This window comes from Apostichopus japonicus, chromosome 8 (assembly GCF_037975245.1).
Source record: "Apostichopus japonicus isolate 1M-3 chromosome 8, ASM3797524v1, whole genome shotgun sequence".
Lineage (NCBI taxonomy): Eukaryota > Metazoa > Echinodermata > Holothuroidea > Aspidochirotida > Stichopodidae > Apostichopus > Apostichopus japonicus.
In genome coordinates this window covers 32,050,140-32,062,511 of record NC_092568.1, presented here as the reverse complement: position 1 = coordinate 32,062,511, position 12,372 = coordinate 32,050,140, and the positions used below count along the sequence as shown (strand labels likewise).

Below are 12,372 nucleotides of genomic sequence, written 5' to 3'. Positions count from 1 at the left end.
CCAAATCACCTTTTAGTCTAACGCCTTCATTTAGCAGACTCTGCCCCTTTCCCAAAAGCCAACTCTTGCATACTAACATGCGTGTACATGAACTGTGAAAATGGGCACAGATGACAATAGAGAGCAAAGATGATGGGGATGGGTGATGAAGGGAAGGGATGGGTGATGAAGGGGAGGAACCATAATGTGGGATGAATAATGATGAGGGACAGATGATGATGGGATGATGACTGGGAGGGATTATGTGGGACGGATCATGATGATGGGGATGGATGATGATGATGAGAAGGATGACAGAGATGGATGATGTTGGGGACGTGATGACGTGAATAGGTACATTTTACCGATAAACACCATTTAGATTACATGTAGCATACAAATATAGTCTTCAGACAAGATGAAAAGCAGTATAAAAACCCACCTGGGCAAGATCTGCAGTAGCTTCATACTGAGACAGCAACTTATCCAAGGTATCTTGCAGGTATGATAGGTCAGGGTTTTCATTCAGGAGGTGAGAGGCTGCTTCCTTCAGCATGTCCAACTTCTCATTGGGAGAAGATGTCAAGTCTGCTTGTACGTTCTTCAAACAAAAAATTATAACATGATATTAAGTAACCCAGATAATAATTCAGAATGTTTAACACCATCCTTCAAAATATGAGAATTTGACTGTCCTGGTTTGTAATGGTTTGTCTGAATATAGTCTCTTTAAAAGTGGAAGCATGCCAGAGAGACGTTTGGCTGCAGGGGAGCTTTCGGCCTGTTGCTATAACCATCTGGCTGGTCTGGTACCATTTTCAGATGATTAAAAGATTCCCTGTCAAATGTTAATCATCATTTTTGGTACCAGCTTCATGAAAGATTATTCTTATTGATTTTTTTTGGGGGGGGTGGGGGGAGGGGTTAGAAGCTGTTGGGTATGGCAATTGGTGTCAGAATAATACCAAGATATTCTTAACTGTTCATGAAACAGCAGACAATATGATCTAATATAAGTTGTATTTATCTTCCCTGTCTACATGGGAGGAGGGACTGTTGGAGGAAGGATGGGATAAAGAATGTAGATGGTGGGGGGAGGGGGGTGGGGTGAATGTGTCTCAAAGTAACAGTGTCTTTCTTTAGATAATACTTAATTCAATAACAGTGAAACTACATGGAACAAAAACTATGTGACTGTTTCTTTCTTGAGTTACAAAACTAATTTTAAGCGATGCAACCTCACCTTGCATTTTTCAAGTTGAGCCTTCTTTTCTGGTAGTCCAGATTCCAATTCTTTTGCAGTAACCAGATGACTTTGAATTTCATCAAATCTTTTGTCGAGAGAATTAGCTTCCGATTCAAACTGATCAATTTCTCTCAGTTTAGCTTCCACTTTGTCTTTGGATGAGACAATATCTTCCATCAGTTTCCTGAGATCAATTTTCATCCTGTCCAACTCAGAGACGACTGCCTCTTTACCGGTATCTGTTAGGTATGTCATCAACTTGGTAGCATTGGTTTCAGTTACTTCTATCAAATGTTCACCGTGGTAGTGACATGAATGTAGATTCTGCAAACCCATAATAGAATAAAGTTGTTCTTACAAAATTACTTCAAAAACCTGTGACTCAACAGTCCTTCCAAATGGATCAAATCAAGTGCCTGAGGTTTTTACAGGAATTATCATAGAAAAAAATGGTAAGTGGTGATGTGGTGGGATTAACAAATGCTACTGTGTTAAGATATGGTTAAATTAATTTACTAGCAAACTTTTGCAAAGAAATGGCTTCACAGAAGTCCCTACAGCAGATAATTAAGCACCCTAGTCTAGGGAGATCGGCATTTCATTTTGTAAACAGAGGTTCGTGGATAGGTGTGAGTTCGTTGATGTATTATACATTTAGTACCACACACCGTCAAGACAATTGCACTGATGACCACCCAGCATGTCAATATTCTGGACAAATAATATCAGCCTCGGAGGTTGTCCTGCGGACGGCTATAGTTGTTAACATCAAATTCAGATTGCAATGTAACTTAATGCACACGAATAGGTGAAAATGATAGATGGGTATTGCCCTCCAATCACTTTGGAGATTATGAAATCAAACAGAACTAGTCGAAAGCCAATGATCCACTCAGAGGGGAGTTTCACTGTCCCCATAGCTGGTGTGACATTAACCAAACCTACACTTCTCTCCTCCTGTGTACATATTGGTCGTTCTTTGTTATTTGCTGCATTTTATTCGGACAACCAAATTTGTTTGGACAACCAAAAAGTAAGACCTGGCTGTCTGAGGGACGATTAGAAAGAAGAAAAAAAAACCTTAAAAATTTGCCCTGAACTGTGACAGGCTTAAAAATAAAGTGTTGATGCCTGTCGTTCTCTCTCTGACATCTGCTGTAACAAACTAGCAAACAAAAAGAATTCTGCTCACAAATGTTTTACTTCGATAGGCTGAATCGAAATTTTACTTCCATCTCTATTTTTAAAATTGCACAATCATTTCTTTCTTTACAGGGGTGGCATGGGGTGGAAAGGGCGGGGGTAGCAGGGAATTGAGGTAGGGGAAGATTTAAAATCACAATGAACGAGAAGATCCAGAGAACAATTAAGTACATCTGCATTTGTTAACAATGTGTTGTTACTTCACATAGATGGCATACACGAAAGTCCAGGCATTAACACAATTGGCAAAACAATACCATGGGAAATGGAAGTCAAAACAGAAATAATACCAAAAGTATGAAACAGCCGTCCTCATCTTACAACATGGCTGGTATTAATGAAACGATCACTTAAACAAATAAGCCATTAACAATTGACTGAACCTGTCCTTGACTGATGCTAAAGAGTTCTTCTCAAGGTTAACAATTTTTCTCTCTCAATCTCACCTTCAAAAATTCACTTCTCACTTAAAAACCATTATTTTGGTTCAAAAATGAACAGATTTGCAAAAAAACAGGATCCCTATAGTTATTACTTACAGATGAACAGCTAACAATGAAGGACCCTCAGTCTTGTGACAATCATAAACAATTGTGATGATATTACTCTACTTTCTATTTGCTTCTGCTTGACCCAAATCCAGCATTTATCTATAACTATTGATCAGGTGACTCATTGTGCCTGGATGCTCACAGCAGCACCGATATTCGGTAACCTTCCTCCTTCCCCCCCCCCGGCACTATTGAAGGATAAGTTCCTGCATCTTTTCCCTGACATCAATCAATCCAAATAATCCTATACCAAACAGAGAAAATATTTCCGGAGTAAACAATGTCATCCGTCAGACCATATACAAGCAGAGCCCTGCATGTTAGTAGATTCAGGTAATTCAACTGGGAAACAGGAAGTAATTGCTAAGGATCCTTAAAAAAAAAGATTGAACAAAGTAGTCAGTCCGTGAAGCTATCACAGACAGGTTGTCATTGACAACCGGAACTAGAGAATGAGAAGTGGAAATCTGAAAATGTTTGTAGGGTTTGCGGTCACCTTCAAGGATCTCTATTCCAGATTGGTTGACTTTCTTTTCCATTCCTCTGGAAAGAATGGTTGCATTTCATTATTAAAATCCCTCCCTCCCTCCCTCCCTCCCTCCCTCCCTCCCTCCCTCCCTCCCTCCCTCCCTCCCTCCCTCCCTCCCTCCCTCCCTCCCTCCCTCCCTCCCTCCCTCCCTCCCTCCCTCCCTCCCTCCCTCCCTCCCTCCCTCCCTCCCTCCCTCCCTCCCTCCCTCCCTCCCTCCCTCCCTCCCTCCCTCCCTCCCTCCCTCCCTCCCTCCCTCCCTCCCTCCCTCCCTCCCTCCCTCCCTCCCTCCCTCCCTCCCTCCCTCCCTCCCTCCCTCCCTCCCTCCCTCCCTCCCTCCCTCCCTCCCTCCCTCCCTCCCTCCCTCCCTCCCTCCCTCCCTCCCTCCCTCCCTCCCTCCCTCCCTCCCTCCCTCCCTCCCTCCCTCCCTCCCTCCCTCCCTCCCTCCCTCCCTCCCTCCCTCCCTCCCTCCCTCCCTCCCTCCCTCCCTCCCTCCCTCCCTCCCAGGACATTTCAACCATTTGAACAACTTCTCTAGATGAAAGCAAAACAGTACATGTATAAAATTTAGAGAACAAAGCAGAGAAAAACTTTACAGGTTTTTTTTTTCCGTCTGCAGCCAGAGTTGATTAAAGAATAGAAAAAAATATTCACACATTTTGATTGGATAAAATGTGACAAAATATCACTATCCTTAAGGTTTGTTACACAAAAGATAGACAGTTGACAACAAACCTGAAGTTTATCCATTTTAGCTGCAAGAGTTCCTTTATCACCACTCATTTCAGAGTTCTCGTTGATGGAAGATTTGATTTCTTCTGACCAACACCAGAAATCTTCTTTGGCTATTTTGTAAAGGTTGGCATCAGACACACCTCTCTCTACATGATCATGCTCCTCCTAAATGGAGATTATGAAAAAAATGTACGTAAGGTACAAAACAGGCCAAAGGTCTGTTTCTTAGGGGTGAACACAAGTTAAGGCCTGCTCCTTAGGGTGAACACAATCTAAGGTATGTTCCTTAGAGTGAACTCAATGATAAGGTCTGTTCCTTCGGATGAACAGAACCTAAATGCAATCATTATGCCCAAATTTTAGAGCTTAAGGCTTATGGCAAACTTAAATGGAAAATGAAACATGTTCTCAAACATAGACAAATGGAATTCTCTTTAAATATTACTTTTACCCAAAATTCTTCTCTGGCTTTGATTTTCAAAAAGTTTTAAGCACTGTTAAGAAAAACATAAATATTCACTTTCAAATGGATAACAGATCTATTGCCCGGATTGAAAGGCTGAAACACAAAAATTTATTGATTATCGACACACCAAACAGTATTCACAGCTTTATAGATACTGACCTTGATCTTATCAATCAAAACTTGGTTTTCCCTGCTCAATTTCTCATCATGATCTGCGAGAACCTTCACTGGACCGGCGATATCTGTAAGTGTCTGCCTGATGGATGCTACTTCTAACAAACTTGTTTCATGTTTGCTAGCATCAGCCTTCAGAGCCTGCCAAAAGAAAGTACACGACTGCCCAATTGAGACATCACTTTTTCTCAAAATATGATTGTAACCATGGTAACACTGAGCCCAATTTTTAATGATGGGTTGCCTCAAAAGCCTTATTGCATAACACATTTTTACAATGTTGAGAGTACTATGGATAGTTGTACCTGGCCATGGCATCTCATGATGAAATGACCTCTCTGTCATCATCTTAAGAATATTATGAAAATGTTGGACATTCTGAATGTTCAATGTTGTCGTATCATCTGATAATTTTGGGTTTAAACGAGAATTACAACTTCAACGGGAATTAAAAATTTCTTGGATCCAACCTTTAATCACTTGGCTTCGTAAATGGAAGCTCTTTCGATATTTGATTCATAACGTTCCAAAAACAGTTGTTTTGTTTTGCTAAATGGGCACAATGTATAACAATTACATACAAAGAACCAGAGTATGTTTAGTACATTATGATACGTACAATCGATAAACCTCAAAACCGCTACAGACAAAACAGATTATGCCCTGGAGGATTCACCTGTATATAGCTTGCTCAGTCAACAGGGTGATTAAAACTAACTTGTGGACAAATAATCACATCTCAGAGGAAACCATAATTGTGTGGTTACATGGCCTAAGGACCAAGTATTGAACTTGCATATATTGACTGCTATTACTGCCAAAGCAATCTGATAAAATCCCTTCAGGGGCATTACCTGCAAGTCAACCAATGCACGACTCAGGACTTCTTCATCCCCGTATGGCCCCATTGCTGCTCTTAAGGTAGCGTCATCAATACCAAGCTGTTCCTCAAACTGCTCAGCTGATCTGATGAAAGATTCCCACAAAGACACCACCTTCTGCATCAAATTAGCTTTGAATGTTGTGTCTTCTTTTAGTTCTGACAATGTTCCTCCAAGAGCTTGAAGTTTCTCCCGGATGACCTCTTGACCTGTGGGAGAAGTGTGGAGTAAGACCGCCTTGGCTTTGGTCTCTGTCTCGGCTAGGAGAGCCTCACCATCGGGATGTGTTTTCATCAGCTCCTTGAATGAAAGACAAAATAGAATGTCATTTTACCTCGTGAATATTCATGTATGTGATATCTCTTCAATTTTCATGCATACGATATAATAAGATTAAACAAGATCAGATATAAGAATTTAAGTAGAGCAATGTGAAATTCCAAGATAAAGAATGCTAAAAACAAAAGAGAGGGAAATAGAATTCCTTCGATTTAAAGTAAGATCAAGTTCGGGCATATTTACGAAACAAATGGATCCACTCCAAGCCCTGCAGGTCCTAACATTGAGACAATAACCATATGATCATGATGACGTTACGTCAAGTGAGTACTCATCCCTTGGAAGGAGAAACGAAAAATTATACTCATGATCAAACCAAAGGAGAAGGTTCCTTTGGTCAATTCAACTTTGACTTCTTTTGGAAAGTTTATATAAATCACACAAGTTCAGGAAGCATGGATCATTACAGAAAAGACAAAATGGAGCCTTTCCCCACCCCAACCCAACGCAATGTCTGACAGTTTTTCAAAAAAGCCCAAAAGTATAAATAGACTAAAACCATTTGGAAACACACCATTCTGGCAAGAGTACAAAGAAAACCCTTTCACCTGAGATCCTGTGGTTATCCGAACCACTTTCTAACTTCCTTCCTGTCATTTATGCCAACCTGGCGATGTTCGATTGGAATGTTTTGAAGCAGTCGTCACGTAATAATACTATGGCACGTTAAAGAGATATATAACGGCACAACAAACCTGAATCTTCTGAAGGTTTTCCTTGTTTTCATCCAAAGTTTCTCTGCAATCTTTACAAGTTTCAAACTCTTCCATTTTCAACTTCAGCCATGCGGACAACCTCTCCATGAAATGTTTCAGGTTATGATGTTCTTCAAGATGTTGGCCTATTTGTGAATGCAACTCCTAAAATGATATATTAAACACACTGATTATGTCAAAATATCCACTGAGGAGAAATATCTTTTGGAGTAAGTGTAATTATGATTCCATCTACAGATTTATAAAATTAAATAACCAACCATCTTATATGTATTTTATTCTTCCCTAAAGAAGTTTTTTTTTTTCCAAGAAAATTTTCATTCCCATTGGCCCTACATAAATAAACAAAGTGAAGTGAGATTCAAACGGTGATAATAAATGTGTGCTGAATTGAGGACATTACATCACCGTTATCTGAACTGAACATAACTTTCCACTTTGAGATTTAAGAAGGAGAACAATTTGTACCGTGTTTAATATGAAACCCCAGATATTTCCTCAGTAATTTAACAGTGTTTCCTATGAAACCACAGATATTGCCTTGGTCTTATAACAGTGTTTAATGTGAAAACACAGATATTACCTCAGTCTTATAACAGTGGTTAATATGAAACCACAGATATAACCTCAGTCTTATTACAGTGTTTAATATGAAACCATATATATTACCTCAGTCTTATTACAGTGTTTAATATGAAACCACAGATATTACCTCAGTCATTTAACAGTGTTTAATATGGAACCACAGATATAACCTCAGTCTTATTACAGTGCTTAATATGAACCACAGATATTACCTCAGTCTTATTACAGTGTTTAATATGAAACCACATATATAACCTGTCTTATTACATTGTTTAATATGAAACCACATATATTACCTCAGTCTTATTACAGTGTTTAATATGAAACCACATATATTACCTCAGTCTTATTACAGTGTTTAAAATGAAACCACATATATTACCTCAGTCTTATTACAGTGTGTAATATGAAACCACAGATATTACCTGTCTTATTACAGTGTTTAATATGAAACCACAGATATTACCTCAGTCTTATTACAGTGTTTCATATGAAACCACAGATATAACCTCAGTCTTATTACAGTGTTTAATATGAAACCAGAGATATTACATCAGTCTTATTACAGTGTTTAATATGAAACCACAGATATTACCTCAGTCTTATTACAGTGTTTAATATGAAACCACAGATATTACCTCAGTCTTATTACAGTGTTTAATATGAAACCACAGATATTACCTCAGTCTTATTACAGTGTTTTAATATGAAACCACAGATATTACCTCAGTCTTATTACAGTGTTTAATATGAAACCACAGATATTACCTCAGTCTTATTACAGTGTTTAATATGAAACCACAGATATTACCTCAGTCTTATTACACATCTCTTTAACCTTCTTGCAGAGATTCACAGTAGAGTAAGTTTGCTGTGGATCCATCTTACTAGCAGAGATTAACTCATCTACTTCTCCCATCAGCCTCTTATCTTTGGCTTTGACAGCTGGTATGGTTTTCAATAAATCCTACGGATCAAAGAAATGACAAAGAAGAAAACGTTGCTAACAGCTGATAGAAAGTCACCAGTATTGCTGCCAAATGTTTTACATATTCAAGCATAGGTCACTCATATTCAAATTTCTGTCTGAATTTTCACAAACTAATACATTTCACTGTCTAATTTAACACTCCAGTGTCAAGAACTTCATAGGGTATCCAAACCTTCAGGAACATTCTTGTCTGCAAACCTTGATCAGAATTTAAACATGCTTAAGTAGGAGTCAAATACAGTTACTTCTGTTTTAATTTTGCAATACAAAGCCCATTAACATTCCAGTAAGCTTTATTATGGAATGTGTTCTTTAACTATAAATCACTACAAATAGAAACCAAACTGATGAACCTTTGACCTAAGTAGCTAAAGAGAACAGGGGTTTTCCTGAGACTTTGTGGTCAATAGTTGGCAATTCTGAATAGCTGATCAATGTGCTGATGTTTGCCACTGTAACTATATCCATAACATAGCTTTACTCAAATGATGAGTGTGCAGTTTTACAGTATGTTTACATCCAAATTGAGAGTGGATCACATTTGGGAGTCGTGAGTGTAATGACCTATTTTGAACCAATTTATAAGCAGCACAGCAAGATCACCAAAACTGAATTTTGAAAATGAGTTATTCCTATTTCATTTTCTAGCTGGAGCTTCAGAGCTGTAGAGTCTCAATTTTAATGATGTGCTTGTAACTTGATCTTCGGTGTATCAGTTAAGACAGGTATTTCAAGGTCTTGTAGGTGGAAGTTATTTTAAGGCATGTTTGTTTACAGACATTTTCATGCACAGAATGTAAGTTACAAAATAGATTACAAATACTACAGAATTTACTTAATGACAAATTTGCCAAGATAAAGCCTTAATTACCTTAAAGGCCAGTCCCAACAAACAGAACTTTAGTTTGCATATTGCTGACTTTGAAGCTTCCTATGATTTCAAAATTGTAAATTATATATTATGTGTGTGCTGCCACTTACAAGCAACAATTTTCTTTTCAAGATTGAAATCCAAGCAGTTTAGACTGTTGTATCTCCGTTGTCAAATCTAGGCTCTTATCTCAATACCTAGTAGTATTTATTGAGATACAAATGATCATCCCGATGTTATCCTAACTTTGCCCAAATTTGTGATAATGTCAGTCCTACTAAGTTGTACCTTTCAAGAATAGTCTCCTGTATAATAAATGTAAACGTTACCTCCACAGCTGCATTTGCTGTTGCCTTGCCTCCGACGTCATCACATGGTACCTCGGCTGCCTTCAGTATTGGTGCAGCCATTTCCAACCAATCAGAAAGAACTTTACATTCCTCTTCCAAGCCGCTTTGAGTCTGTAAACAGCTATCTAATTGGTCAATGGTCTTCTTCACTTTTGCAAGTAAATGGTTCAAGGCTTCCTCTAACCTGCCGGTGTTGTCTTGTATTACAACTCGTCCAATATCATTTGTCTCTGGTTTCACTTTAGCAGCCTGATCCTTAACTTTGTGCAATTCTTTTTCCATTTCTGGAACTGAGCTTTCTAAATCCTGTGCAAAACCAGAAGAGAAAATTAGATCAGAAGATTACTTGATCTCATTTTCAATAAAATTTTAAAATTGTCTAAATTCTTCTTTTTGCAAAAGAGGACTACCAAACTTCCATTTTGGTACACTTCCAGTTAACACATTCAAGTCTGAGTGTATATCTATAATAAATCAATATGCATAGAGGCTGCATGGTGAAAATTCATGAAGTTTATATCCATAAATTTAGAAGGAAAACAAAAGTTGAAATGCTCCTAAAGACTCAAATTTATCTGTGTTTAACACGCCCAAGCCGCCCCAGGTAATTTCCTAACTGTGATATATCATAGCTTCAATCAAGAGGAAGAGGGGTGAACAAGCATTCACTAATTGCCACTGGCAAAATTAAATCTCTATATTACCTACCATAGTTCTCCCAAGAACAGATATAGGAAGTTTCTTTCCTTTAAAACCCCTTCCTTAGACCAACCCTATGCTTGTTGTACACTAAAACACAGTAAATGTCCATACACTCTCTCAATCACTTTGAAAGAAAACTTTTCATTAACATACTCCGAACAGATAAAATGTGAACAAGCACCTTTTCAATCCCTTAGAAGAATACAAACTATTACAACAAACTTTGCTAACTAGCTAAAGATAAAATGCGGCTACAATATAATTGTTTTTTATCAGATAATACTGATTCATTTCTTCATCATAATAATTGTTTTTTATGGGATCATCCTGATTCATATTTTCATCTTAAAGGCTTTCACTCTTTTTTTTATAGATGAGATGAAGAACAATTGCCAACAGGAAAAGAAAATCATGCTGTTGCCCGCTCACAATGAAATAAGGTAATTACGCTGCATTTCATATTTTAAAACTAATAGCCCTCTCCAAATGATCTTGCGGTTATTAAAAATGACAAATTTTACCCGCAGAATCTGAAGTTGAGACTGAATGTCTTCCTTCGGTAAATCTACTCTGCAGTTTTCCTCGAGGTGTTTCTCTGCCCTACATATGTCCTCTGATAATTCCACACTCAGCTGGTCTAGCAACTCACTATCTGCTATGGCTTGTTCGATTCTCTCACAGCAAGCCTAAATGGAATGAAAATAATTCTATCAATAAATACATGGTTTAATTTTAGATTTACAGGATGGAAGTATCCGAAGAAATGAAATGCTACGTTCAGTTCAACGTTTATACACTGTTGATTTTTACAGGTAATTAACACTTCTGTAAGTTCTTGTTAATTTGAGGTAACTGCTTTGTCTTTCATAACAACATTTCACTGCTCTGATTGATCTGTCATCTTTTGAGTCTTCAAATTACTAACCTCAAAGTCAGTCATTTATTCAAGTCTAACCACTAAATAGGAAATAAATTACACTCTCATATAATTACCATCCTCTTCACAATAAATACAACTATTGCTTACAACTCCCACAGAAATTCTCTGAGAGTAAAAGCAAGTTATTGCAGTACTTCAATGATAAGAATGATCTATATATCACTTCAGAAACATTTTCTGACAACATTTTGTATAAGCCTATACTTACGTATTAAGAGCCTGTTTCACTAGTTAACAAGATATCCAGGATTGCTTAACTCCATCTTGTGATGCAATTTCAACCATTTTACAGTTTTTTGTTTTGTTTTTTTCTTTGCACCAAACATGATCATCTGAGATCAATTTACAATATTAAGAGTAAATAAATTCTTTTCAAACTAGATAGTGCTCCTATTTCTGATCTTGCTATGAGGTACCATATTGTTCCTAAACTACAAAGTGACTTCCAGGAAGCTTTGCTTAACTTTTGTCCAAACTGAGATTTTGCAATATGTGCAAAGTGCCTTGAGTGAAATCAACTAAAAGTAGAAATCAATTTGCTTATAACCCTTCCACAAACCTGAGAGCTATCGCTAAGTTCTTGGTAACCATCATCCAGCTTTTGAATTCTAGCTTTGTCTGAATCCTTCCCTAGTTGCCTGGATTTTTCGAGGATCTCATCTAATGTGTTTGATTTCTTCTGAACGTCATCGAACAGAGCCTGTGTGAAAGAATTTTAGATAATATCACCATTTCTGTCATAGAAAGTCTGTGATAATAATGATAATTTTATAATACATATTTATATATGTAACTTTATTTGTCTATCTTTAATAAATGTCATTTTTGAGGCTATAAAATGCAGGGATGAACCATTTCCCCCACTCTATACATCATTATCTTCTGTCAAATACAGGAAGCAACTACGACTTTGTAAACAAATATATCTAAGCATTGAAAACAAAGTCAAAAGATACAAGATGTATTATTCTCTGACACTTGAAGGTTATGTAATGAATGACTTTTATATGCATGTTGAATTTCAAAAATTAAGTCACTAACGAGCATATAAAATCCAACTTTGATCCCTACAACAAATGCAATCACAAATATTAACAATTAGCTATCATCTTCTTTT

General features: G+C 37.5%; 1 protein-coding gene across 9 annotated transcripts in view; it reads right to left on the bottom strand.

Annotated features, from left to right (window-relative positions):
- The window catches only part of LOC139971612 (uncharacterized), a 254,208-nt gene that overhangs the window by 178,832 nt on the left and 63,004 nt on the right, over nt 1–12,372 (bottom strand). For all 9 annotated transcript variants that reach the window (XM_071978246.1, XM_071978247.1, XM_071978238.1 and 6 more), the window contains 10 exons: nt 11,815–11,955; nt 10,837–11,001; nt 9,593–9,919; nt 8,213–8,368; nt 6,796–6,960; nt 5,735–6,061; nt 4,866–5,021; nt 4,241–4,405; nt 1,223–1,549; nt 422–580 (listed from right to left, as the gene is read on the bottom strand). In XM_071978246.1, coding sequence (XP_071834347.1) covers nt 422–580; nt 1,223–1,549; nt 4,241–4,405; nt 4,866–5,021; nt 5,735–6,061; nt 6,796–6,960; nt 8,213–8,368; nt 9,593–9,919; nt 10,837–11,001; nt 11,815–11,955 — 2,088 coding nt within the window. The remainder of the gene's footprint in view (nt 1–421; nt 581–1,222; nt 1,550–4,240; nt 4,406–4,865; nt 5,022–5,734; nt 6,062–6,795; nt 6,961–8,212; nt 8,369–9,592; nt 9,920–10,836; nt 11,002–11,814; nt 11,956–12,372) is intronic.